Raw genomic sequence first — 27,946 nt, 5'->3', positions numbered from 1 at the left:
AAATTGATTATTTAGCATATTATGCATTAAGTGAATGCTTGGCAGAAAATGTGTGTCTTTAATCTAGATTGTAATTGGCAGAGTGTGTCTGACCCCTGAATAGTATCTGGAAGGCTATTCCAGAGTTTAGGTGCTACCTATTAGTAAACTCGGCCCCCTCTGGTGGATTTAGTTATTCTAGGTGTTATCAAAAGTCTGGAGTTTTGAGATCTTATGGGTTGTTGGTGAACGTTTGTCTCTTACTCGCCATATTTATAATCCTCAAAAGTTTGTTTTTGCTTTTAACAGAGAGAGAGAGAGTTGAACCAGGATACAATAATATACAATATTTATATACAACCATCAAAATGTCCTTTTCAATGTTAAAACTGCAGTTTTCTCGATGACCCTAAACGTTGACAAGCATTTTTTAAAACATTATCTGAATGCTTATCAAATGAAAATTGAGAATTAATTTCTGTACCTAAATATTTAAAAGACCCATATATATATTCACCAGACTGGATCTTCACATCCACTTCAAATAGGCCTACCTGGAATGTTTGAAAGACATCATATCACAAACCAAATCACATACACATAGGTTTTACATTTACATTTAGTCATGTAGCAGACGCTTTTATCCAAAGCGACTTACAAAGAGTTCGGGGAGCAATAAGCGATTTTTACATTTAATAGTTTTACACTAAATGTATTAAACAAACAAAGCTCTTTACCCAGATTGTAAGCACAACATCCACTTATTTAGTGCAAACAAAGCTGACAATGTCTTAAACAAACAAAACTCAAACATGAATAAACTTTCTTATAAAAAATGTTGAATAAACGCAAATTGACTATGAGTATTTCACAAAAGCGTCCGTGTAACAATAGACACTGTTAAAGAAAGGCTTTTGTTACTGTATCTGTCTCAAACACACAATATTCTTATTATCTGTTCATAGCCACCTGTACATTAATGTTCATAGTATATAGTCATCTGTACATATTGTTCATAGTACAAACCTTCTGTCATATTTTCATAGAACATACCTACTGTAAAGTATTTTCATAGTCCATGCCCACTGTATAATATTTTTCTAATATTGTATTCGGTATTTATTCACTGTATATCCTGCACTTCTGGTTAGACCTAAACTACATTTCGTTACACTGTACTTGTAAATGTGTAATGACAATAAAGTTGAATCTAATCTAATCAAGTCTTTATAAACACAGGGCAGTCGAGAGACAAAATCCCGTTCTGATGCTGAACACAGAGCATCCTATCTTGGTCTCATCACGAGGCTTCTTATTCGCAGTTTCTTATTGACGCTATCTGTTCCACCTTAAAAACGCGAAGCAATCCGCTTTTCCAGTTTCTTAGGGATCATCTCGCGTTTCTCTTCTTTTACGTTTTTAAAATAAAAACTTTTTTGTTTGTGTGTGTGTGTGTGTGTGTGTGTGTGTGTGTGCGCGTGTGTGTGTGTGTTTGTGTAATATTCTCTATATTACTTTGATAGGACCGTTTTTAGGCAGCCTAAGAATATTAATCAAATCCAACAGTACCTACATGTAAGTGCAATATTCTAGTGCAGAGCCTGCAATACGGTTGATGCATAATTAAGTAAATTACGTGTATATTTGTAAAAAGCATACTGTACACCGTTTTGTAATAGTTTGCATATTTATAATTAACTGTACATCTAATGTAAATTAATTATTTTCATCATTGATGTATTTTATTGTTATTCTATATATATTTTTTTCCATTTCCTGTGTTTGTCTATACTGTATTTTTTCTTTCTGAGCTCCTGAAAGCACAACATGTTGCTTGTCTGTGTGCACAATTGGAAAATAAAGCTTATTCGAATTTTCTTCTGATCAACTGCTCTTATGCAATTTATTATACTCTTGTTGGTCTTAGCCAGTGCGTATATTACTGCTATGTAGTTACATGTATTTAGATTTATGTAAACTTTGTCACTTGTTGTATGTACAGAATATGTGTTTTTGTACAAGTATGTCTTTGAGGGGGCGTTAAAAGTTCCACGGGTGGGTTATACCTTGTCTTGATGTCTACCGCATGGGGTGCCATATCTCGACTTTCTTTGAGGGTGCGTTAGAAGTTCTACATTGGAGTTATACCCAGTATTTGCGACTAACATCTAGCCAAAAAGCAGATCTTTTTACTGTAGCATTTTGGAGTTATTGACCCCTGAAGTTGGCATATTTCACAGTACTCTTCAATGGGCCGTTGCACTTATGGGACATTTTAGGTGCTACATCTCGAAAACCTTTAAGGATGCGTTAAAAGTTCCACATAGGGGTTATACCCAGTATCCTTGACTACCACCTGGCCAAAAAACAAACAATTTTACTGTAGCATTTTGGAGTTATTGACCCCTGAAGTTGGCATATCTCACAGTACTCTTCAATGGGCCGTTGCACTTATGGGACATTTTAGGTGCTACATCTCGAAAACCTTTAAGGATGCGTTAAAAGTTCCACATAGGGGTTATACCCAGTATCCTTGACTACCACCTGGCCAAAAAACAAACAATTTTACTGTAGCATTTTGGAGTTATTGACCCCTGAAATTGGCATATCTCACAGTACTCTTCAATGGGCCGTTGCAATTATGGGACATTTTAGGTGCTACATCTCGAAAACCTTTAAGGGTGCGTTAAAAGTTCCACATAGGGGTTATACCCAGTATCCTTGACTACCACCTGGCCAAAAAACAGACAATTTTACTGTAGCATTTTGGAGTTATTGACCCCTGAAGTTGGCATATCTCACAGTACTCTTCAATGGGCCGTTGCACTTATGGGACATTTTAGGTGCTACATCTCGAAAACCTTTAAGGGTGCGTTAAAAGTTCCACATAGGGGTTATACCCAGTATCCTTGACTACCACCTGGCCAAAAAACAGACAATTTTACTGTAGCATTTTGGAGTTATTGACCCCTGAAATTGGTATATCTCACAGTACTCTTCAATGGGCCGTTGCACTTATGGGACATTTTAGGTGCTACATCTCGAAAACCTTTAAGGGTGCGTTAAAAGTTCCACATAGGGGTTATACCCAGTATCCTTGACTACCACCTGGCCAAAAAACAGACAATTTTACTGTAGCATTTTGGAGTTATTGATCCCTGAAGTTGGCATATCTCACAGTACTCTTCAATGGGCCGTTGCACTTATTGGACATTTTAGGTGCTACATCTCGAAAACCTTTAAGGGTGCGTTAAAAGTTCCACATAGGGGTTATACCCAGTATCCTTGACTACCACCTGGCCAAAAAACAGACAATTTTACTGTAGCATTTTGGAGTTATTGACCCCTGAAATTGGCATATCTCACAGTACTCTTCAATGGGCCGTTGCACTTATGGGACATTTTAGGTGCTACATCTCGAAAACCTTTAAGGGTGCGTTAAAAGTTCCACATAGGGGTTATACCCAGTATCCTTGACTACCAACTGGCCAAAAAACAGACAATTTTACTGTAGCATTTTGGAGTTATTGATCCCTGAAGTTGGCATATCTCACAGTACTCTTCAATGGGCCGTTGCACTTATTGGACATTTTAGGTGCTACATCTCGAAAACCTTTAAGGGTGCGTTAAAAGTTCCACATAGGGGTTATACCCAGTATCCTTGACTACCACCTGGCCAAAAAACAGACAATTTTACTGTAGCATTTTGGAGTTATTGACCCCTGAAGTTGGCATATCTCACAGTACTCTTCAATGGGCCGTTGCACTTATGGGACATTTTAGGTGCTACATCTCGAAAACCTTTAAGGGTGCGTTAAAAGTTCCACATAGGGGTTATACCCAGTATCCTTGACTACCACCTGGCCAAAAAACAGACAATTTTACTGTAGCATTTTGGAGTTATTGACCCCTGAAGTTGGCATATCTCACAGTACTCTTCAATGGGCCGTTGCACTTATGGGACATTTTAGGTGCTACATCTCGAAAACCTTTAAGGGTGCGATAAAAGTTCCACATAGGGGTTATACCCAGTATCCTTGACTACCACCTGGCCAAAAAACAGACAATTTTACTGTAGCATTTTGGAGTTATTGATCCCTGAAGTTGGCATATCTCACAGTACTCTTCAATGGGCCGTTGCACTTATTGGACATTTTAGGTGCTACATCTCGAAAACCTTTAAGGGTGCGTTAAAAGTTCCACATAGGGGTTATACCCAGTATCCTTGACTACCACCTGGCCAAAAAACAGACAATTTTACTGTAGCATTTTGGAGTTATTGATCCCTGAAGTTGGCATATCTCACAGTACTCTTCAATGGGCCGTTGCACTTATTGGACATTTTAGGTGCTACATCTCGAAAACCTTTAAGGATGCGTTAAAAGTTCCACATAGGGGTTATACCCAGTATCCTTGACTACCACCTGGCCAAAAAACAGACAATTTTACTTTAGCATTTTGGAGTTATTGACCCCTGAAATTGGCATATCTCACAGTACTCTTCAATGGGCCGTTGCACTTATGGGACATTTTAGGTGCTACATCTCGAAAACCTTTAAGGGTGCGTTAAAAGTTCCACAAAGGGGTTATACCCAGTATCCTTGACTACCACCTGGCCAAAAAACAGACAATTTTACTGTAGCATTTTGGAGTTATTGACCCCTGAAGTTGGCATATCTCACAGTACTCTTCAATGGGCCGTTGCACTTATGGGACATTTTGAGGTGCTACATCTCGAAAATCTTTAAGGGTGCGTTAAAAGTTCCACATAGGGGTTATACCCAGTATCCTTGACTACCACCTGGCCACCAAAAAACAGACAATTTTACTGTAGCATTTTGGAGTTATTGACCCCTGAAGTTGGGATATTTCACAGTACTCTTCAATGGGCCGTTGCACTTATGGGACATTTTGAGGTGCTACATCTCGAAAATCTTTAAGGGTGCGTTAAAAGTTCTACATATAGGTTATACCCAGTATCCTTGACTACCACCTGGCCACCAAAAACAGACAATTTTACTGTAGAATTTTGGAGTTATGGACCCCTGAAGTTGGCATATCTCACAGTACTCTTCAATGGGCCGTTGAAGCTCCTCCTCTTCGGGCTGCGCGTCCAGCACTCCTCCACTTCGGGCGTAAACAAACCGTGATATTCCCGAGACGGTTATCGTACCGTTAAAATCTAATGTAATTTCATAGCAGTTTGCTATTGGTTATTAAATGCATTTACAATGCATCCGGAAAGTATTCACAGCGCTTCACTTTTTCCACACTTTGTCATGTTGCAGCCTTATTCCAATATGGATTCAATTCATTATTTTCCTCAAAATTCTACAAACAATACCCCATAATGACAGCGTGAAAGAAGTTTGTTTGAAATCTTTGCACATTTATTCAAAATAAAAAAACGACAAAAAGCACATGTACATAAGTATTCCCAGACTTTGCTCAATACTTTGTTTAAGCACCTTTGACACCAATTACAGTCTATTTTAGTATGATGCTACAAGCTTGTCACACCAATTTTTGGGCAGTTTCTCCCAATTGTCAAATCCCTCAAGCGCTATCATGTTGGATGGGAAGCATCGGTGCACAGCCATTTTCAGATCTCTCCAGAGATGTTTAATCGGGTTTAAGTCTGGGCTCTGGTTGATCTCAAGGAAGATCAGTGGAAACAGGATGCCCCTAAGCACAATTTTGAGTGTCATAACAAAGGCTGTGAATACTTATGTACATGTATTTTTTTTATTTTTAATAAATGTGCAAAGATTTCAAACAAACTTCTTTCACGTTGTCATTATGGGGTATTGAGTGTAGGATTTTCAGGAAAATAATTAATTGAATCAAATGTGGAGTAAGGCTGTACCATGACTGAAGAAAAACTGAAGTGCTGTGAATACTTTCCGGATGCACTGTAAATGCAGCTTTCATAGACAGGAACATGCTAATAAAAATAATAAATGAACCCCTCCTTATCTCTTAAGAACTCCTTTGTCCCTTTTGACCTTTTAGCATTATCTAGTTTTTTTGTCTGTTTTTTTATCTGTAGTAAAAAACAACATCATCATAATGCACATCAGTTTTTGCTACTTAAAATGATAATCTTCCATTATCAAAAATGACCTGAAAAAGATAAGACATATTATTTATTAGGATTGGATTTATGGATTTGTGTGGTTTGGAATTGGAAAAATTATATCAGAATATACACATCCAAAGAAGTTCTGGCATGAAACTCTAGATGGCGCAGTCCTAAAGTCTAAACCAATCTAACATAATAACTTTACTACACGATGCGCAGTAGAGCAGCTGATAGTAAGCAAGTTCCTTTCGTACCACCAGCCAATGAGCTTAATGCTCTACGTTTAAATCTTGGTTGGTTATTGTTATTGCCGTGCAGCGTGTTTCAGAAATCATCCTCCCTTAGCTCCACCTGTATAGATCTGCGACAAGGTGATCACGTATGCTACGCAGGTTTTTTCATATACAGCCGTGTTCAAATTTATTGGTACCCTTACAGCTCATTGAAATAATGCCTTATTCCTCTTGAAGATGGATGCAAAGAGATTAACTATTGGTAATTCTACAAAGATACTCAAAAATAGCCTGGACACATTTGTTGGTACCCCTTCGAAAAGATTTAAGGTCCATGGAATTGTAGCCAACCTCCCTGGTCGCGGCCGCTAGAGGAAAATCTACCCCAGATTGAATAGAATGTTCAGGACATGAAGAGAACTACTCGTATTTCAGGCACACCCCACAGTGCAACACAATCTCACCATCCAACATGGCAATGGATTTTTAGATTAGATTAGATTCAATTTTATTGTCATTACACATTTACAAGTACAGTGTAACGAAATGTAGTTTAGGTCTAACCAGAAGTGCAATTAGCAAGTGCAGGATATACAGTTAGAATAAATACAGAACACAATATTGAGAAAATATTATACAGTGGGCATGGATTATAAAAATATTTTACTGTAGGTATGTTCTATGAAAATATGACAGTAGGTATGTACTATGAACAATATATACAGATGACTATATACTATGAACATTAAAACTATGAACATTAATGTACAGGTGGATATGCGCAGATAATAATTTAGACTAAACACAATCACTTCCTCCACAATCACTTCCTCCAAAACGGCCAGGAATCTCCGAGTCATATTTGATGAACAGCTGTCCTTCAATGCTCACATTGCAAAGACAACGCAGTCATGCCGATATCCCTTATTTAACATTAGAAAGGTAAGAACATATCTCACTGAGCATGCTGTCCGACTCATTGTCCAGGCCCTGGTAATCTCAAAGTTGGACTACTGCAATGCTCTCCTTGCTGGCTAACAAAACCACTCCAGATGGTTCAAAATGCAGCAGCACGCCTCGTCTTCCAACAGCAAAGAATGGCTCATGTGATGCCCCTTTTCAGCACTCTCTCCACTGGCTGCCGGTTGAAGCCTGTATCAGTTTCAAGTCATTAATGCTCGCCTACAGGACTTTCAGTGGATCTGCACCGGCACACTTTCACTTCCTCCTACACCCCATCAGGAGCCCTGCGTTCAGCAAACGAACGGCGCCTTGTATTGCCTATTCTTCCTAACTCAATCTCTCACAACATTAAAAAAACTACTTAAAACCCATCTCTTCTGTGAATACTTGACAGACAAATGAGGGAAACAATTTAAAAACCTCTCTTTCTCAACAGGTTTTTGTTGAAATTAGTAATTTGCAGGGATGCCAACTTGTCACCTTTCAGCGAAATTTGCCGGTTTGCATCCAAAATGGGTCATTATTGCGATTCGATGAATTGGACGGGGTCACGGTTAATGAAATTGAGAATCATCTCCAGATGTTGTGGTAACGAATCACTAGTAGCCAGTTTGCGGGTTGTGTTTTGAACGCACATACTCAACTCATGAATCAATATGAGATGTAACGTTAGTCGAATTATGCAAAAAATTATTTCTGACTTTTAGTTTTTTTTGTTTGTTCAATATTTTAAATATACACAATCTGTACGATAAAATGTTTACTTTACTTTACCAATGCATGTTCAGTTAAGAATAAAAAAATATAGTATGGGCTTTTGGTTGTTGGTTCTTGTCATGATTCTGCTGCATCATGTCAGGTTTCTCTTAGTATAGTGGCAGGATCATGACAGAACCTCATGTTTAATGTGGAGAGAGGCAATTATTGTTGTAATTGCCTTCCATACGCTCTCTCCAGGTCTCGTCTCTGTTCCCATCCTCTCGTTATTGATTAATGCCCTACACCTACAACTTTAGAGAAACCGAATGCCTGATTTGCTGAGAAATTGGTTTGATTAGCTCTTCCCTTTTATCGTTCTCTATTTAAAAGGGTCATATTCATAATGAACACTTTGTGCTTATTATCAATAAAGTGCTGGTAATGTATGTGTATAATAAACATTTTATTTGGAGCTAGAAATCTAGATAATAGGCCCTTGTAAAGTAAAACGTTACTTGAAATTGCCACCTTCACACCATTTGTATTATTGTATTAAAATAAAATAAACTTTATTGTACATTTCAAGTACTATAATTTACATTTTAGGCATTTGGCAGACGCTTTTATCCGAAGTGACTTAAATTGCAGATACCCATGTATAAATGTATAGGAGAATGCTATCACCTGGGTCGAACCCACAACCTTGCGTTGCTAATGCAATGCTCTTACCACTTATCTACAGGAAAACCAATTTAGGTTGTTTTGATCAAGTAATAACTCAAAGACATATAAGTAGTAACAAAAACATAATTTATTAAACTAAAAACAGAGTTATCTGGTTTTGCAAATGAACTCTTCATGTGGTTGTCTAAATCAGACCATGGACTATTGCATTTAATAACATGAAATACAAATTGTATATAGTCGCATCATTGTCACCACTTTAGCACCTATTGTATTATTTTATAATACTGTATGACATTTCATGTATGTCTCCCTGAACTCTCTGTAAGTTGCTTTGGATAAATGACTAAATGTAAACGATTAGGATTCTTGAAACGTATTCCATAATTCATTTATTATAATGTAAGATATTTGTTTTCCTCTTCTGTTTTTCCTTTCTTTTTTTTCTTCATTGAATCTTTACTGCTCTTATAAATGTGGCATTGGATGTGAGGTTCTTGAATAAAACTATATTTACCTTTTTTTAAATACCTTTAAAAAAAGGACTTTTAACCGTTCCCACGGCGAGCGCTTCCGGTGTAAAGTGCGTGGTTCACTTGATGAGGTCACGGTGTCCTTCCACACGTGTTTGTCAGTGAGATCCGCGATAAGTAAGGAACTGAACCGGTACTCCACGGACAGTCGCAGTCATGTTGAAGTCTCTGAGCCGCGCCGTTCAGCTCGCAGCCCGCGTGGCCGGCAGCACCGCGGCCCCTCCCGTCACACCTGCGGTCCGATCCGCTTTATATCCCAGCAGAACCTTCACCAGATCCATCTGGATGATGAACAGTAACAGCGGCTCCAGGCCGAGGCTACTCACATCTAAAGGGCTTCTTCCATCAGTCTCCTGCGGCTGCGGCTCTCTGCACACTGAAGGTAAAGGATCAGCACATCATTTATCTGTACTTTTAATGTCAAAGAGTACCATGGTAGCATGTAATTATGTAAATAGAAGTATTATGTAAATGCCATTCTAATGAAAAAATAAGAATTGTTTAGCATTATAATTCTCTTGGTATCACCTTCTGATAAACCACAGTATTTGTAAGAGTATGAGTTTATTATGTTAGTTTTCATTATAGTGTCCCGTTATAGCGCATTACAGTAAATGGCTTGAAACTTAATTACAGGTCAGTATTAATTAGGGTATATTTATGGCATTAGAGGTGATGTCATATCCTGTAATGATGATTGACTCCTGATTACCATTTGGCAAGTGTGATGGAGTGTTATCAGGTTAGACGATTTCATGTGTTTTAGGTCTGAACAAGTGACCTTGAAATCGAGTAATGTCAGGTGGAGAGAGAGGTGAATGTGAACTGATCTCAGGAGGCTTAACTTCAGCTAACCAATGAGACATCCAAAAGTGCTAAATTCTGTTTAACATTATTTGATCATTTAATACAACTCTGTGTTATATCTGAAAAGTCAAAACGTCCGCCAGCCGGTCTTTTACATGTATGGTTCTGAAATTTGTATTCTGTCGTCATTTACTCACCCTCTTGTCATTTCAAACCTGTATGACTTTATTTCTTCTGCACAACACATAAGAAGATATTTTAAAGGATGTCAGTAACTGAACAGGGGCAGTACCCATTCACTTCTATTGTCTAGATACAAAACCACTGCAAGTCAATGTGTACCGCCAACATTCTTCAAAATATCTTCTTTTGTGTTCTGCAGAGGGAAAGGAAGTCGTACATCACTTTAAACACTGATGTCACTAGATGCTGTAGCGCTGTTTTTAATGTTATGGATTCTGTCTTTAGGCGACAAGGCGTTTGGAGAGTTTCTCACAGATGAAATCAAAGAAGAAAAGAAAATTCAAAAGAGCAATAGTCTTCCTAAGATGTCCGGCGGCTGGGAGCTGCAACTGAATGGGACGGAAGCTAAACTGATCCGCTCCATCTCTGGAGAAAAGTGAGAATGAGTTTCATCGCTTCATTTTACACAATCAGATTGTGTTCTTTCAAACCGGTGTGATAAATGATGCAGTTCTCATCTTCGGCTATATTCAAAGCTGTTACTGTATAAAGTGAATTTTATTACCATATTGTGAAGTTATTATGTTTGTGTTGGGCAGAGTCTCAGTCGCCTTTAATGTGAACAACAGTATTCCACCTCAGCTGGAGGATGAGCCTGAACAGGGACAGAAGGCCCAGGAGAACGAGGTATTCTTTCGGCACACTTGGACTGAGAAAAACATTCAGTTGTATTCAGTCAGGGATTTTGATTTTTAAAAATGCTTGTTTTGTAGCCTGATGTTGTCTCAACACCCAACTTCGTAGTGGAGGTGACCAAACAGGGGGCATCCAATTCACTAGTGTTTGACTGCCATTTCCCTGAAGATGAGGTGAGTACGCAAGCACAGGGCACGTCTTCCTCGCTGCACATTAAATGAGTCTCAGTTGTCTCTGAGGTCTCACACAAGTGCTGGATATCATATCCAAAGCTCTTTGTCTCTGAGCAGACCAGTCACGGTGAGGGCGAGGAGGAGAGCGACATCTTTGCCATCCGTGAGGTCAGTTTCCAGCTGGAGGGAGATGAAGACTGGAAGGAAAACAGTTACATTCTCAACACAGACTCCCTAGACTGGGTAAGAGGAGATACAAAATGTGTAAAGCCTGAAACTTGCATGTACATTTTGATATCAAGTCTGACCTAGGCGATCCGTCTTTTAGGCGTTATACGACCATCTGATGGATTTTCTGTCTGACCGGGGTGTTGACAACGCGTTTGCCGATGAACTCATCGAGCTAAGCACAGCGCTGGAACATCAGGAGTACATCAAGTTCCTGGAGGATCTCAGCAGTTTTGTCAAGTGCAAATAATTTGTAGTCTAGATTTATCTCTGCCATCTTCTGGTTCATGTGCGTCTCTATGACAACACAATAAAATTTGAAGGCCCATGTGTTTAGTATTTAATTTCATATTTGTTCCCTATTATGTTAACACGTTACTGTCATTAGAAATTTTACACGTCATAAATAAAGACAGAAGAATACCACTCTCCCTTGTCTAATTATTGTCTTTTCAATAAAAATCATTCAAGTAACTTCTGCGGTTTTAGTTCTTGACACAAACTTTATTACGTGAGAGCAACATAAAAGGTTTTACGCAGAAGTAAAATCTTATGACCAAGACATGTTTAACAACATGAAGCAAAAGTATGTCAAATATCACTTTAAGCATGTTAGGAATAACTTCGATGACATATTCTGGTCAGTGTATTGCCTTGTCATTCTGTACCCTTAGATTACTCAAATGAAGCTAAAACTTAAATCTTTATTATTTCACAGAAATAAAATCTTAAAAGCATCCATCGACCCTCTTCTATGTGGATGAACCGCTCACAGGACAACTGTAAGATAGTCGCACACCTGCAGCAGAAAGAAAACACATTGTCTTACTGATTACCTCGGAGTTAAATTACATTGACTGTAAATAACACACATACTTTACAGCTGAGCATGAGATTTGGTGAGCCGTCTGTGTTGAAAGCCATGGAGAACGTGGGATTGTACAGACATTCCTCCGTGTGCTCGGTGACCCGTCTTTCTAGAAGATTCTTTAATACTTCAGATGTAACGTTCCTGCCCTGTGAAGAGACGAGACTCAGGTGAATATTGGAGTAACGTCTAAAAAGGCTTTCTGGGAGTCTCCTGAAAACACTTATTCTAACTCACAATCGTGTTGATGTAAAGGCCACACGGACATGATGTAAAATGACTGTTGACGGTCAGATTATTCCTGCAAGGAGAAAATCATAATGAGCATGTTATATCCCAGCTGTAATGATGATTTTATCATGAAGACTTACGCATGGCACAGTGGACATATGAGCTGTTCCTTCTGCTCCATTTTCTCCAACATGGAGTTTAAAAAATGTTCTTCATACTGCATGTTGTTCTGATATTCCTCTAGGATGGAAAGCTCTGAAGAGAGAGAGAAATAGTCGCAGTTATTAGAGAGTTTCCACACCATTGCCAGTGTTTACTTTGTCTATCCGTGTCAAATCTGTTTATAAAGATAAGTTTTCTTTTTTGCATAACTAGAAGTACTTTTGACCATTAAAACTGCGGTTTGTATGAGATTCACGCTACTGTAACCTTGTGCTACAAGCTCTTGCAGAATCTCCTCAAACGCTGCCAGCTCATCATACTCCTGCTGGGCGGTGTACACCTGTGTAGTAAAGCAGAAGGTCAAGTAGAAAACATTGCCAGCGATTGACTCGTTATTTAACAGATTTGTGATCTTGATACACGCACCTCCCTAATGCCGTGTCCATTCCACAGTGATGGGAGACCGTGGCTGGAGGACTGCAGGGCGCTCCACTCCTCCTCCATCACCTCCTGCACCAGCAGAGACCGCTCGGAGGGGCCAGAACTGTCTCCAATCTGACGGAACTTCTCCAGTAACCTGGACCTGCTGTTCTTCAACCTCTCCACACAACGCTGAGGATACGCATTTGAATATTACAATGTCATTCAGTGGTATCGTTTATCCAAAGAACAAACCATTATAGATTCCCATTCAAACTAATACAACAACCATTCAAATCAGACTTTCTCATTTTAATTTTCTTATTAGCAGGACTTTTTCTAATACATGTATGAGTTTAATATCTGTAAAGCCTGCAGTTGGATGTGGAGTAAATGTGAAGTGGTTTTAGTACATTCTAGATGGTTTCTGAATTTATTTAAGTTACGTATGTGGAAAAAAACACTCGTGATAAAGCATGACTTGTACCTTCCTGTACGTCTCTTTCCATGGTGGAGTTGTGCCTTTAAACATGGATCTGTGTCTGTGTACCGCGTCCATGTTCGGGAGGATCACTGACCACCTCAACGCCCCACCAGCAGCTTTTATTCCTTAAAAACACAAAAACAACTGACGGCTGGCGCTCAATCAACGACTTTTACACTTCCGGCGGCGTCAGCGACACCCGGAAGTCATTTCATGGCTCATGGAAATTGTAGTTCGAAGGCTCTGCGCATTAAAATACTTGGTCTCTTACCGTTTTTATCTTTAATATGTATAGTGCAATTTTAATTATAAACATTTTAAAGAAATTAAAATACTTAACACAAACAATTAAATACAAATCAATATTTATTTGATTTATTTTCTTGCGATACAAATTTAGGCCTAGTTCCTTGTTTCCAAACCTCAAAAGATTATTTTTTATTTAAAATATTTATCAAATTAAAATGTAATAATATCATTTTTATAATAAAAAACATTATTTGTTTTAATAATAGATGGACATATATTTCTTATTTTACAATATTTCTATATTTCTTTTTTATATTTTTGATACTTTGTCTCGTTTTTAAATGGTGTATATATATATATTTATAATAGATGGACATATATTTCTTATTTAAAAATATTCCTTTTTTTCCTTCATTTCTTTTTATATTTTTGATACTTTGTCTCGTTTTTAAATGGGTTTATTCATATATATATATATATATATATATATAATAGATGGACATATTTCTTATTTTAAAATATTACTATATTTCTTTTTTATATTTTTGACACTTTGTCTCGTTTTTAAATGGTTATATTCATAAATATTTATATATATAATAGATGGACATATATTTCTTATTTTAAAATATTACTATATTTCTTTTTTATATTTTTGATACATTTTCTCGTTTTTAAATCGGTATATTCACACACAAACACTATATATATATATATATATATATATATATATATATATATATATATATATATTTCATTCATTTCAGACAGAGTGGATTCAGGTAAATGCAAACATCCACTAATGAAACATAATAATTTCTAATAATAGTTGCCCAATAACTCAACAGATCAATAGTTGTGACAGATCTAACTACACTTACATAAACGCGTGTGAGTTTAGACCGCCCTCAAGCTGTCACATCTGAAGCCTGAAACAACTCTCTACCAACTTACCAGATAGTTGTGATCATTTTTATCAACACGCGTTTGATCTTTGACCCTTCATTTCAGCAGTAGAGTTGAGGTGTGGCTTGAACCCTTCACATGGCATTACTCTCCCGACCCGAACCGCATTTAACCACCGGGAGACTCAAGAATCTCAACCTCGGCTGAAATATGGCAAAGGCCGAGTACTCTGAGAACCAGGAGCCCAATCCGATAGGACAGGAGTCCGAGTCCGATTCAGATCCGGACGACCATTTGCCAAGTGTGGACGCGGGCGTGGGGTTCGGATCGCTCCGGCGGACGCAGGTGATCCACAGCGGACATTTCATGGTCTCCTCGCCTCACAGTGACTCCATCAGGAGGAGAAGCGTAGCTCCTTATCACGATGATCGTTATAATATTGACAGTTTTAATAAACCGGGTTGCCAGACTTACAGGTTCGGTCCATTGAGCTCGAGATGTCTCAGCATTGACCCTACACTCACGCGCCTGTTTGAATGCATGACGTTGGCATACAGGTAAACACAATTCAACTCAAATTCTGTCCACTGCAAACAAAGTGTGTATCGGCTATTGAAGTTATCAGCGTGTGTCTGGAGTTCATGTGCTCTTTTAAACTTTTGTTTTACGCAGTTTGTGTTTGCCTCTATGAAGATTCTATTTCAAATGTCAATTGGGATGTAAGATGAACCTCAAAATGTCTTTTGGTTTAAATGCAAGCATTAGACCTACATAATGAATGAATAACACATTCGTTCCTGTACGTATAAAAACTGAAAGGTCAATGACACTTGCTGAATGCATATGAATACCCTAATGTTTGGTAAACATCGAAGTGCAACCTTTATGAGAGACGGTCAGAATTCAGATCTTGTTTTCGAAACAGCTGTGAAATCTGGACTTTGACAGGAGTTGGAAAACAGACAAGGTGAGAGTTACAGAGTAACTGGGGTTAGAGTAACTTGTGTCACTTTCTCTAAAAAACACACTCCCTTTCTTAACCCACAATATTACAACATTGAAAGCAATTCTCCGCGGTCTAACCTCTGACCAATAAATCCTGTGATTATAAATGTTGCATTGGTTTTAACCACACAGTCCTGTATATGATCTGATTTCATTATATGTTGGGCTAAAAAGCTTTAAGCGTGTTTGAAACATTTTTGGTATGATGGTGTAACAGGGCATTGTACTGTTATCGCATGAATACATTTTAAATTCTATTCGCTATCTTGGGAAGTTTGAGAGGCCAGGTTTGCCGCAAACATGTGCAAAAGACTATTTCTGAAAATGATGAAGACATTTTCCGTGCTGTTTTTGTACACTGACCTGCTGTGAAATAGAAATCGCACAATGCTCACAGCATCCATACATTATTTTTTGAAATAAGGGTGTTGCGTGTTTTCAATCGAATATAATTGCTTTTGACATGTAGAATATATTAAATGTATAATATTAGCTGTATTAATATGCTTTACCCGTCTAACTGTATCTGTGTGAGTCCAGAGGGAAGTGAACACAATCATTTTTTTTTTGGTGAGGTTTGGTACTTTTGGGAACATTTTCTGGTGGAAAAAAGGAACTATTTACTTTTTTTATGCTTGCCACATAGCTGCCCTTTCGATCTAGTATCCCAGCAGGGACATGCACAGATTTTTTTGTTAACTGTCAGCTTAATAAAGTCGGATCAGTGGTGTTCATCTGGTGACATTTTGTGTCATTTTACCCATTATTCTCAATGGGTTCTTAGCAACAGAGTGAACACAACACGCTTGTTTTGTGTGTTTTTTGAGGTTAAATGTACTACAGCAGACAGTAGAAGGTGTAAAGTGCCGTCTGTGTATTGGCAGATGGGCAACTGTGTCGACACATTAGACTGTCACATTACTGCCGTTAAATGAAATAAATGTTTTTACAGGGGAAGGGACAAATTCACCACTGTTCTGCATCTTTAAGAACATTATGTCTCAAACCAATGTCCCGTGTCCTGTTACTTATAAATGCTTATGTTTATTATTTTATGGTTATTTTGATCTATTAGAAATTGTCCAAAACCAAGTGCCAAAAATGTGTATTGTTTTATTTGAAGTGATCTGAAATAATCGAAGCTCAATGATTGTGTTTTTTCACAGTGGGAAAATTGTGTCACCTAAGTGGAAGTCTTTTAAAGGATTGCGGTTACTGTGGAGAGATAAAATTCGGCTGAATAATGGTATCTGGAGAGCCTGGTTCATTCAATGTGAGTCTCCTGATCTTTTAAAAAAACTTACTTGTTATAAAAAAATATCTGGTTGCATTTTGCTTGTTTGTGTGGCAGATGTGGAGAAAAGGAAGAACCCTGTGTGTGGGTTTGTCACTCCCCTGGAAGGCTCGGAGGCCGATGCCCACCGCAAACCTGAGGTGAGCTGGATGTTTCTAATCCACAAAAACCATGATACCAGCACACAGCTGCTGAGTTATCCATAAATCTATAAGTTATATCAATAAACAGATATTTACAGGATCAGCATTGTGTAACATGTAGATTAGCTCACATCAAAGTGCATGTTGATGTTTACGTTCGGCACGTGTGATGTTGTAAGGCGATTGTTCTGGAGGGCAGCTACTGGAAGAGGCGGATAGAGGTGGTCATCAAAGAATATCACAAATGGAGGATTTACTATAAAAAAAGAGTAAGTATAAGAATATTTCCTAATGTGCAAAGAACATTCTGAATGTTCACAGATCCATATTCACAAGCATGAGTGATATTTTGCCCATGCTGGATATCATTTAAGGATAATTTCATTTTCAATTTTGAAGCTAAAATAGAATCACAATACATAACAGCGTCATTTTCTGTGTTTTTGTAGCTTCAGAAGAACAAGGATCTGCTGTCAATGCTACAGAAGGTGAGAGGTGCAAAGCTCACGATAAAGCATTTTCACGTTTGCTTGTAGATCTTGCTTGGCTATTTCTCCCATGCAGTGCTTAACAAATGTATAAGACCATTTCTCATCATTAAGGGAAAACACAAATTAAAACTTCTTTAAAACGGAACATTTTATTGTCATTTATAAGGCAAATAATTAATTCAAGTTTTAATACTCAAATTTGAGCCGCACATTCAACTTCTCTCAGAAAATCAATCAAGCTTAACGTTCAACCATTAAACATTTCTTTTCCATTAAAGTCCCTGTGAATTTTTTTTCCCATTAAGTATTGCAGCGTCGTAAATAGTTTATCAAAGTGGGTCATTCTCTTTTTAAAATTCATGTGCCTTCATAAACTTCAGGTAAAATCTGTAAATGCACTTCCGTCCTGTAATGACTGTCCATTTTATATGACGGCTTGGCCTTTTTAAGAAGGGGGACCGGAGGGTGTGTTCCAACTACAGGGGGATCGCTTTTCTCAGCCTTCCCGGGAAAGTCTATGCCAGGGTACTGGAGAGGAGAATACGGCCGATAGTAGAACCTCGGATTCAGGAGGAACAGTGTGGTTTTCGTCCAGGCTGTGGAATGCTGGACCAGCTCTACACCCTCTACAGGGTGCTGGAGGGTTCATGGGAGTTTGCTCAACCAATCCACATGTGTTTTGTGGATTTGGAGAAGGCATTCGACTGTGTCCCTCGTGGCATCCTGTGGAGGGTGCTTCGGGAGTATGGGGTCTGTGGTCCTTTACTAAGGGCTGTCAGGTCCCTGTACGGCCGAAGCAGGAGCTTGGTTCGCATTGCCGGCACTAAGTCGGACTTGTTCCCAGTGCATGTCGGACTGCACTGTCAGTCTACTGCCATTTCCATTTTTAAATGAGACTGCTGTTTTTATACATCCAATCAAATCGCAGAGAAAGACAAAACCAACGGCCACTATTTTTGTCATTCTTATTCCATTTCACTTGGAAATGCGTCAAAACACGTAAGTAAAAACAATCGCAACTTCCTGTTCACGGGGACTTTAAGGACTTCTAATCAAAACTTTAAATTCGAGAATGCATGGATACTGTTAGTTAAGGGCACAATGGCAATTTGGCACAAATCTTATACATTGAGTGTCGGTCTAATACATTTGTTAAGCACTGTAGTGCTCATCGGCTAATCCGCACCTCAGTTGTGTCTCATGCTGTTGGACAGTGATGTGTCTCTTCGGTGTCTTTCGGTTGTAATGCAGCTCTGTTAGTGACCCGGGTTGATTATTGATCTTGTAGAATGGGGTTTAGTAGGTTAGCAGTTCGGGTCATGTTTGTTCTCCATTACTATTAATAGTTTTCTCTGTTTTTGCGCCACTCAGCCGACGAGAAATGTGAAAAAGAAAAAAGTGAGAAAACGTATACACAAAGGTTTGTGTGCGTCACAGCCCTGTTATTGGTGAGAAAATGAGTCACCTGATGCCAAAGTGCTAATCTTCCCTTCTGTTCCATCAGGCGATTTGAGAAATGCACATTTGGCCTGTTTAATCAAATCTGACCCACATACTACAATATGTTAAGCTGCAGCACATTTAGATTTTAATAAAAGTCTTATCCGTGCATATGCCAGGTTGTCCAAGCTAAGAGACCGGCTTAAAGGGATACTTCACCCAAAAATTTAAATTCAAGACAAGACAAAATTTGCCCCCCATTGACTACCAAAGTAGGAAAAAATACAATGGTAGTCAAAATTCCCCAAGAACTTTTTGCTGTCCTACATTCTTCAAAATGTTCAATAGAACAAAAAAAAGTATATAATTTTCCTACTATGGGAGTCAACGGGGGGCAACATCTGTCCGGTTATAAGCATTCTTCCAAATATCTTTCTCTGTGTTCATCAGAACAAAGACATTTATACAGATTTGGAACAATTCGAAGGTGTGTAAATGATGACATAATAAAAATTTTTGGGTGAAGTATTCCTTTAAAGCGATATTTCACCTAAAAATAAATATGCTCATTTATCATTTATTTACCCTCATTTCATACCAAACCTGTATGACTTTCTATTTACAGTGGAGCACAAAAGAAGATATTCTAAGAAATGTCTCATTGGACAATGAAAGTCAAAGGAGACCAATGCTGTCCGGACACCAGCGTTCTTCAAAAGATCTTCTTTTGTGTTCTGCAGAAGAAAAATGATGAAGACATTTCCATTTTTTGGGTGAACTATCTCTTTAAATCAGCGAAGGTTTCAACAAAATAATAATGAAAACCTTAAAACAAGACTACATTCTGAAGCCTCATAGTATATATTTTTAGGCATTCATAGTATATAAACTCTTTCTCCAACATCAAAAGAATTGTAATTCAACTTTGATTTGCGTATGTTTAGTTAGTTAGTTCTGATGGGACATCGGGTTCAATGTCGAGCTGCAGTGTGTCTGCGTGCCAACAGGAGGCGATGAATTTCGCTCTCTGACTCCACACGTGAGGAACTGGGTCAGGAACAAAAAAGCCGCCCGCCTCACTGATACGGTGAAGCTTAAAAGTGAAAACATAATGGGTCGGGCAGGAGGTTTCTGCCTTTTTACACATTTCCGTTAAACTGCTGTCATTAAGACTTCGCACGTAAGCACCGAGGCCCACAGACACACACGAGCCTCATTTCTGGTCACAAACAAATCACCCAGTCAACGCTATAATTTGACACCCTTTGTGTGTAAGAAAAAAGAAAGAAATATTGAACGTAGGTAGTGTTCAGGAAAGACGTAATCATTACTGGTGTGTGATTCTGGGTTTTCCTATAAAGATGTGGCCCGTGTCAAATCTCAGTCCTAGACTTGAGAAATCAGCTACATTGGAGCTTTTCAGGTCTAGATCGGATTTTTCTCATTAAAGCTGTGAGTAGATTATCATCAGATCTGTCTTCATTTGTGTCTGTGCGTGTGACCTAATTGTTGTTCAACTTTAAGGCAACATGAACAACATCTCTAAATTCATTTTTATGGAGATACACACAGGAAGATATCTGGAAGATTGTCAAATCTCACCCCCGTTGACTCCCATAGGATTTATTTTCCCTACTATGGCAGTAAATGCCAAATGTCTTCCTGTGTGTTCAACAAAACAAAGAAATGTATACAGGTTTGATACATTATTAAGGGTGAGTAAATTATGGCAACATTTCCTCTTTTGGTTGCAGTATGCCTTTTTAAATAATTGTTTTAGCACTTTTTTTACCTTGTTTATTGTCTTTAATAGGGGCCCATCTGTAGGGCGGGGTTGGAAAAGTGGACCAATCAGATGTATCCAGAGCCTGAGGCAACATCAGAAGAGGCGCACATGTTTGACTTGGACTGCTTTCTGTCGGACATCTCAGACACACTGTTCACTATGACCCAGAAGCCCACCTCGTGGAGTGGAGACCGCCAAAACAGTCAGTACTGCTCAGAAATATTTCATTCTGAAAAGAAAACTGGAGATTTGAATGAATCAGGGACTTTAGAAATTGAGAATATTCTAGTCATGTGATATTTTAAAATGTGTCCAGGAAGGACTCCACAGCCCAAAACAATGAACTTTAAATGAATAGATCACACACACACACACACACGTAGCAACACAGCTGTGTTTCACAATGTAATGATATGTGTCCTGTCATCTAAGCCTACACTAGTAATGCAGATATGATCCAGCCTGGCCTGACACCCTTGCAGCCCAACCTGGATGATCTGATGGACATACCGGGTGAGTTTATAGTGGCCTTCCTCATTTTGACAGTGTATTTCTTTGGCTTTGCCCTGATGTGATGTCTAGTACTGGAAGGATATTTGGAAGAATGTCAGTAACCGAACAGATCTCATTTCCTATTTAGTACCTTAGTAGGGCAAATAAATACTATGGGAGTTAATGGGGGATGAGATGTGTTTGTTTTGTTTTAGAGAAAGATATGTAGACAGGTTTGAAACACTGGAATGTAAAATTATTTTACATTTAATTATCATTTTTTTGCCTGTTTAATTTATGTTAAGATGTTTTTCCTTTTGAAAGACCTTTGCGTCTAAAATAAACTTTCAAGTTTAAACGGCTATTCTTGGCAGTGCCATGAGTTAGTGCTGCACGGGACGGAGATCTTTACTTGTGCAAGTCGTGGGCACTCTGGTTCACCACAAAATGGACATGTTCTCATTTGATGTGGCTCTTCTAGGGTGTAAATGTGAAAGAACTTCAGTTGTGAGGTGAAAGGAAGGACAGTGGCTGAGTTTATCCCCTGGCGGTGTGTCTTCCGAGGGCCGTTTCCCCATCTGTCGAGGGCCAGTTAAACGTTAAGAGTCCCAGAGAGAAGAGTGACGGTTCATGAGAGTTCAGCAGCTGTGTGTGTGTGTGTGTGTACCTGTGTATGACCGTCATGTTCCTGGCAGTGCCCGCTGTGGTCAGCTGGTAGTTCTTGAATCACGAGGCTCTAGGCACTTGGTCTCTCTCTTACGTCTCTCTGTTTGTGTCTCATAATAGCAGTGCCAAGGGTGCTCACAGATATGAACACACACTCCACGAGGTTAGAAATGCCTCCACAGATATATACAGTAGCCCAAATTTTTATTCACATTAAGGACAAACTTTATATATTTATTGCAGTTTAATACTATCAAAGTGGTAAGTGTGTGTATGTGTGTTGCCTATTTTCAGTTTTTCTTACTAATTGTATTACTTTGAGTGTTGAACGTCATGTGTGATGTGGTGAAAACTAATGTGCTGGGAGAAGCGTTTCATGCATGGGTTTCAGTGTGTCATTTCTTTTGAGGATCTGTTGACAGATATGCCATATAATATAGTGTATATAACTATGTGTTCAGTGGTGTATAAAGACCTTACACAATGAAGCGTTATGTTTCTCTTACCTTAGAATGAGCTATTTCTATCTACACACACCTCGGGTCTCCTTGGATAGAATTTGCTGTGTTGTTTCTCCAGACCGGCAAACAAAAAGTAGTTGATGTAAAATGTAATTTTGTTACTTTTTACATTACAGATATTTTCATGAGTTACCGTGCACAGCCGCCAGAGCTGACGGGTTATTCTGACTGCGGCTTCTTTGAGAGCTCATCCAGTGGAACATTTGCTTTAAGTCCTCAAGTGACCAATCCACTCACTTCCACAGCACCTGTGCTGACACAGGTATCAAATTAATACTTATTCAGAATTAAACATATCATAGGTTTTTGTTGATTTTATTTACTTGAAGTATTTGTTTAGCATTTTATTTGGTATAAACTGATCTACAATTGGTTTAAAGGGATAGTTCACCCAAAGATGAATTACTCTCTAGTTGTTCTAAATCTGTATACGTTTCTTTTTTTGGTGGAACCAAGTGAAAGATATTTGGAAGAATGCTTGAAACCAAACAGTTCTTGGCCACCATTGACTACCATAGCAGGGAAAATGAAAACGATAGTCATAAGCGCCCCAGAACTGTTTGCTTTCCTACATACTTAAAAATATCTTCTTGTATACGGATTTCAACCAACTCGAAGTTGAGTAAATGATGAAAGAATTAGTATTTTGGGTGAACTATCCACCCAGACAAATTTCTTTTTCATTTCAGCCCACTCTCTCATCTGAAACTTTACCCGAACCCTCCTCATCTGTACATCTACCTGGACACAGCTACCCCCGCCAAACCGTAAACCCTAAAATGACCTTTAACCCCAGTGGTGACACTTCAGAGCCCAAGTTCACAGGTCACTCAGAATATGTCGGTGAATTTCATCCCTCTCTGAACCTTACCTCCGGCATCGCGCCGTACGGACCGCAAATGTCTTTCAGCGGTCACGGCATGCCAACCACAAGTGGTGTGACACAGGAAAGTCCATACCCCTACCAAACAGCCTGTCTTAGGCACAGACACGCATCCAGCCAATCCCAGACAAGCGTGGCCTTCACGTCCACGGTCATCACCCACACTGGCTCCGCCATCACCGCCCTGCCGTCTGATGGCTCGAGCGGGCACGGGTTCTCCGGCACGGAGGAAATGTTTCCCCCAGTGGGGTACCAGCCCACGGTGGTGAGCCAGTCTCTGTCCTCGCACGGCCTCTCTCACTGCTTCTCTGTGCCGCAGCAGGTGGGCATGGCCACAGGAAAAGGGAAGTACAAACAGAAGTCGGGAGAAATCCAGTCGGTCGCAAGGGCTAGAGCTCCGTCCGCTCAGAAAAGCTGTCTGGCCAATCTGCTCTCGTCTGGATCTCATGAACGTATGTAGATGTTGTTAATTCGTCGATCCTTTGCAGCATCTCGTCTAATGTTCTAGTATACAATAAACCTTTGGAATAAAATTATAATAATTAGTAAATGCAATGCTTGATAATTTATACATCGTTTAAGCATGTTCAGTTTTTTTTTGTGTAAACTTTTAACAAAAACTTGAAGAGCATTTGAATGATTCTTAAATCTTCTGTCTTTAGGAAAACCCTCACTGAGTTTTGATGCTCATTCAGGTCTGTCAGCATCATCCATCTCTCCTGTAAGTGTGATTGTGATCAAATGTTTTTTTCAGTATACATTCCGTGTTATTCCTGACATCTTAGAATGTTATGGCCTCTATATATTTCTATTTTATTTTGTAGTTTTATATTTATTTATTTATTTATGCACACTGAAGAACTTTTTATTAATATTAGCAATATTTACCAGCACTTTTTTGAACAATTTAAAACGATTGGCATGCCAGCTATAGCATAAAAATGTATTTTATTATGAATACATTTTCATAATAAATGAATCTCTTTGTGAATCTCAAGATTGATTTCTTATGTAAGCAATGCACACCGAAAGTCTGTGTTTTAGAAGCAATACAATTGCCTTCAACACTTTTAATGACAAAATCGTGACCAAGTGACAAATGTCAGAATCGGCTTATAGTTTTGTTAAAATGAGTATTGTTTTGACCAGAACAAGTCCTTACGGCACATCCCTAACATTACGCAATGATAATATTATTTTCATATTCCATAATGATGATTTTTATTGTCATTTGTTCAATTAAATTCTTATTTCAATTCTTAAATATCCTCACTATCTTATCATTCTGACTAATGTAAAAACAAAAACTTGATGTCATCCAATTCATTCTGTATATCTGACCACATCGTTTTGTTTTAACAACAGCCAACCAGCAGCAGTCGAGTGGCGTCACACATTTCCCACAATGCCTCCTGGGCCTCTACAAGAGTCCCAGCGATGACATCGTTACACTGTCAGACGACCATGTCAGGCCAAGGCCACAGCAGCACCATTTCCTCCCTCCTCACTCAACAAACGCCACTTCTCACCCCCAAAACAGAGAAACTCTCCCCTGTACAGATGCTCCCAACAGAGAGAAGCAGTTTAACAGGTGCGCGTCACAATCACGTAACAATTTAATGATAAATCATTGATTTTGTTATCATCATTTTCTGTTAAAAACTCTATTTCCAGTTAGTTTTTCAGGAAATCTAGGACGTACGTCTCCTTCAAATCCACCCGAGAAAACCCCCGAGTCCCACTTCTTACCCGGACACGCCCACGTGGAGTCCACCAGGGTAACCCCACGAAAACATCGCAGACACACTAATTCCTGAACACGTTTATATCGCCAGAACACACATTTTATTGATAAGGTTTGTGTTGTTGTGCCGCAGACGGACACTCGACGCATCACACACATTTCTGCCGAGCAGAAGAGACGGTTTAACATTAAGCTCGGGTTCGACACGCTACACAGCCTGGTGACGACTCTCAGCTCACAGCCTAGTATAAAGGTACTAACACAACGCTTAATGCCGGTATTGAATAACAATAGTTGTGCATTCTTACTTGCCACCGTAGCGTATCACAAAATTCACGAGGTGTTTTTTTGGCCTAGATGTTGTGCGCTTGTTTCATTTCATTCTCATGCGTCTTAGATCAGTAAGGCCACCACGCTACAGAAGACAGCGGAGTACATCGGTAAGATGCAGCAGGAGAGAGCTCAGCTCCACGAGGAGGCGCAGAGACTCCGAGACGAGATCCTGGCACTCAACTCCGCCATCAAGTGAGCTTCTGCTCATCATACCGAATGAAACTCACTTGATCTGCACCTTTAACTTAATTTGTTTGTAAGAGATAGTGTGTTTCATTTCCATATTTTCTTACCTGTCTAGCATGTACCAGCAGCAGCTCCCCGCCACCGGCGTCCCGATAACACATCAGCGTTTCGATCTCATGAGAGAGAAGTTCAGAGAGTATGTGAGGAACCAGACTCTGCAGGATTGGAAGTTCTGGATTGTATCCTTCAATGTGTCTCCGAGCAGATTTCCACAAATGTTAAGCCATCCGTAACACAACAGAGCTCATGTTTTCCTCAACTGAAGCTCGTCTCAGTTCAGTATCATCATTGAACCTCTGTTTGAGTCTTATAACGGGATGGTGTCTACAGCCAGTGTTGAAGATCTGTGTCGCACTACTCTTTCCTGGCTGGACCAGCACTGCTCTCTGCCCGCGCTCCGACCCAGTGAGTTACGACCAGCCTCCGTCTCTCTCCCTTCTCTCCATTTTCACATTTCGTGGACCAGATATCATAAACATATGTGCAGCAACTGAGAGTAGCTATTAGGATCTATGGAGAAGTTGAAACTAGTCGAAGCAGTACTATTGAGCCGTGCAGCGTTTTACTGATGTTGATGATGATCTGTCTGTCTCTCCAGCTGTCTTAAGTTCACTCAGGCTGCTCTGCACGTCCACGTCCATACTCGCAGACCCCAGTCTGCTTCCCGAACAGGCCATCAAAGCCGTCACTCACGGACATTCCACCCACAGCTTCAGCCAGTGATATCATCCTTTCTTGGAACTGTAGCCCATCATCCGGCCACAATCTGCCGCTTGTGTCACCGTACAACCAACGATATCGTCATAACATTACTATACAGTAGCTACAACCAATGCTAAACTTTTAAGAACATAATATTTTATGTTGACTTATATTAGATATGATTCAAAGCTCTATAACTCTTCTACAGTTTTACTTCTTTAGTGTGGTTATTAAATTCGATTTAGTTGTTTTTTTTGTCCTTATTTATAAAATATTTAGTAGTAGGTGATGAGACAGATTTGAACATCTGTCACCGGCCTGTGAACACCACAGCTCAATGTTTGAGAGTCTATGCCAAATGTACTGGTTTAAATTGACTAAGCTTGCGTTTAGTAAAGACAGTAGTTGACTTTAGTTTAGTATCTGCTACACACACTGTTATTTGCTTCACTGTTTAAGCCACAGCATGTGTTCACAACAGAAGATCTTTCTTGTTTTTGAAATACACAATCGTTCAAAAGTTTAAGGTCACTTATTCATTCCTTTTTAATATTTTTTCCACATTTTAGATTAACAGTAGTTTACCATGGTATCAATTTGATTTGAGAGAATAAGAATGCAAAGGTAACTTCTATTATTACATAAATCATGTACAGTAATATATTATTATATAATATAGCATAGGTACCTTTTCTAAAATTGTATCAAGCAGCTTCTTGAGGTCTCGCACTGAAATACTTTGCACCTGTTTTTTCCCCAGTCTTAAAATTCAAAACCATTTTTTAGTAACATTTTAGTTTTCTAATGAAGAAACGAATATGTCGACTCCACGTCTATGAAAATAGATATTAAAAAAACATTTTAGTGACTGTAATCTTTGACTGGCTGTGTATTGTTTCATAAGTCCCGTTAAACATTAAAGGATCAATGTGGAGTTCAGGAGGAATTTTAACACTGCGGTTTCAAAACTGACCGAGGAAATAAAGCACATTTCTTTCATTACTTTGATGGTTTGTTGCATGAAAAAGATAAAATTCGAACACCTACTCTAATACTGATTCATATAAAGTTAATATCACTGTTGAAATTCCTTTTAAACAAATATGAATAATGATTTACAAAAAATGTGTTTGCACCTCAACAGGTGGCGCTAGAAAACTACCAAACGTAAAATGATGTTTTGCTTTACATTTCGTTCAGCTTTTGTTTAACGTCTCATTCTATGTCCCGTGTCCCCGTTGTTTTATCGTCGTTTGATAAAATGCTTTGGATTTGATTTGAGATTTGACCTCGGTATCGCTGCTCCTCCTGAGCGCAAGGTGGCGCTGTTCAGGTTCCTTCAGCGAAAGTGCGTGCGCAAAAGCTGAGCAGTACCATATTCTGTACAGCGCTTTAAAAGACAAATCTATTTTTATTCAGATTTGACCGATAATAATATGTGCTAATGGTAACTAATTCGCAGTTTTGGAATTAGTATGTCTGCTGTCACTCTCTGTCAAGTTATGGCTTTCTTTGTCAGCTCATCCTTTTCATACAATGGTTGGAAATGTTCGTTTTTAATCCAACTCGTCCCATCGAGACGTGAGAATTAGACAACCATTTTAGACAGTGTTCTCCCCC

General features: G+C 38.9%; 3 protein-coding genes across 5 annotated transcripts; 2 read left to right on the top strand and 1 right to left on the bottom strand.

Moving 5' to 3' along the window:
- The first annotated feature begins 9,205 nt into the window (after positions 1 to 9,205).
- Positions 9,206 to 11,732, top strand: c1qbp (complement component 1, q subcomponent binding protein). The gene is made up of 6 exons (XM_079488070.1): positions 9,206 to 9,555; positions 10,449 to 10,599; positions 10,763 to 10,850; positions 10,937 to 11,032; positions 11,150 to 11,275; positions 11,361 to 11,732. The coding sequence occupies exons 1-6, from the start codon at positions 9,330 to 9,332 to the stop codon at positions 11,508 to 11,510; spliced, it is 837 nt and encodes a 278-aa protein (XP_079344196.1). The 5' UTR covers positions 9,206 to 9,329; the 3' UTR covers positions 11,511 to 11,732.
- Positions 11,673 to 14,923, bottom strand: rpain (RPA interacting protein). 2 transcript variants are annotated; one of them, XM_079488090.1, is made up of 8 exons: positions 14,629 to 14,923; positions 13,429 to 13,550; positions 12,948 to 13,133; positions 12,789 to 12,861; positions 12,500 to 12,614; positions 12,366 to 12,429; positions 12,137 to 12,277; positions 11,725 to 12,059 (listed from the first exon to the last, which is right to left on the bottom strand). In XM_079488090.1, exons 2-8 carry the CDS (start codon positions 13,498 to 13,500, stop codon positions 12,030 to 12,032), a joined length of 681 nt encoding a protein of 226 aa, XP_079344216.1. In that variant the 5' UTR covers positions 13,501 to 13,550; positions 14,629 to 14,923; the 3' UTR covers positions 11,725 to 12,029. The 2 variants fall into 2 exon arrangements, with proteins under 2 accessions (XP_079344215.1, XP_079344216.1); XM_079488089.1 differs by lacking the exon at positions 14,629 to 14,923 and having other exon boundaries at positions 11,673 to 12,059; positions 13,429 to 13,676.
- mlxipl (MLX interacting protein like) lies at positions 14,690 to 27,327 on the top strand (the record flags this gene model as incomplete). 2 transcript variants are annotated; one of them, XM_079488048.1, is made up of 17 exons in its annotated part: positions 14,690 to 15,137; positions 16,752 to 16,858; positions 16,937 to 17,019; positions 17,202 to 17,291; positions 17,472 to 17,510; positions 20,767 to 20,941; positions 21,172 to 21,252; positions 22,535 to 22,680; positions 23,108 to 23,753; positions 23,964 to 24,022; positions 24,667 to 24,892; positions 24,976 to 25,079; positions 25,179 to 25,298; positions 25,443 to 25,570; positions 25,680 to 25,803; positions 25,900 to 26,029; positions 26,223 to 27,327. In XM_079488048.1, the coding sequence occupies 17 exons, from the start codon at positions 14,791 to 14,793 to the stop codon at positions 26,345 to 26,347; spliced, it is 2,730 nt and encodes a 909-aa protein (XP_079344174.1). In that variant the 3' UTR covers positions 26,348 to 27,327. The 2 variants fall into 2 exon arrangements, with proteins under 2 accessions (XP_079344174.1, XP_079344175.1); XM_079488049.1 differs by having other exon boundaries at positions 14,791 to 15,137; positions 16,752 to 16,831.
- Between the last annotated feature and the right edge of the window lie 619 nt (positions 27,328 to 27,946).

This window comes from Barbatula barbatula (genome assembly GCF_947034865.1).
Source record: "Barbatula barbatula genome assembly, chromosome: 2".
Lineage (NCBI taxonomy): Eukaryota > Metazoa > Chordata > Actinopteri > Cypriniformes > Nemacheilidae > Barbatula > Barbatula barbatula.
Note: the sequence above shows the minus strand (reverse complement) of the source record. Positions and strands in the feature narration are given on the sequence as shown.

Coding starts and splice junctions, on each gene's coding strand:
- c1qbp (XM_079488070.1), top strand. CDS start 9,330: ATGTTGAAGTCTCTGAGCCGCGCCGTTCAGCTCGCAGCCCGCGTGGCC. Junction 10,600..10,762: donor CGCTCCATCTCTGGAGAAAA/GTGAGAATGAGT, acceptor TGTGTTGGGCAG/AGTCTCAGTCGCCTTTAATG. Junction 10,851..10,936: donor AGAAGGCCCAGGAGAACGAG/GTATTCTTTCGG, acceptor CTTGTTTTGTAG/CCTGATGTTGTCTCAACACC.
- rpain (XM_079488090.1), bottom strand. CDS start 13,500: ATGGACGCGGTACACAGACACAGATCCATGTTTAAAGGCACAACTCCA. Junction 12,430..12,499: donor ATATGTCCACTGTGCCATGC/GTAAGTCTTCAT, acceptor TTCTCCTTGCAG/GAATAATCTGACCGTCAACA. Junction 12,278..12,365: donor GCCTTTACATCAACACGATT/GTGAGTTAGAAT, acceptor GTCTCTTCACAG/GGCAGGAACGTTACATCTGA.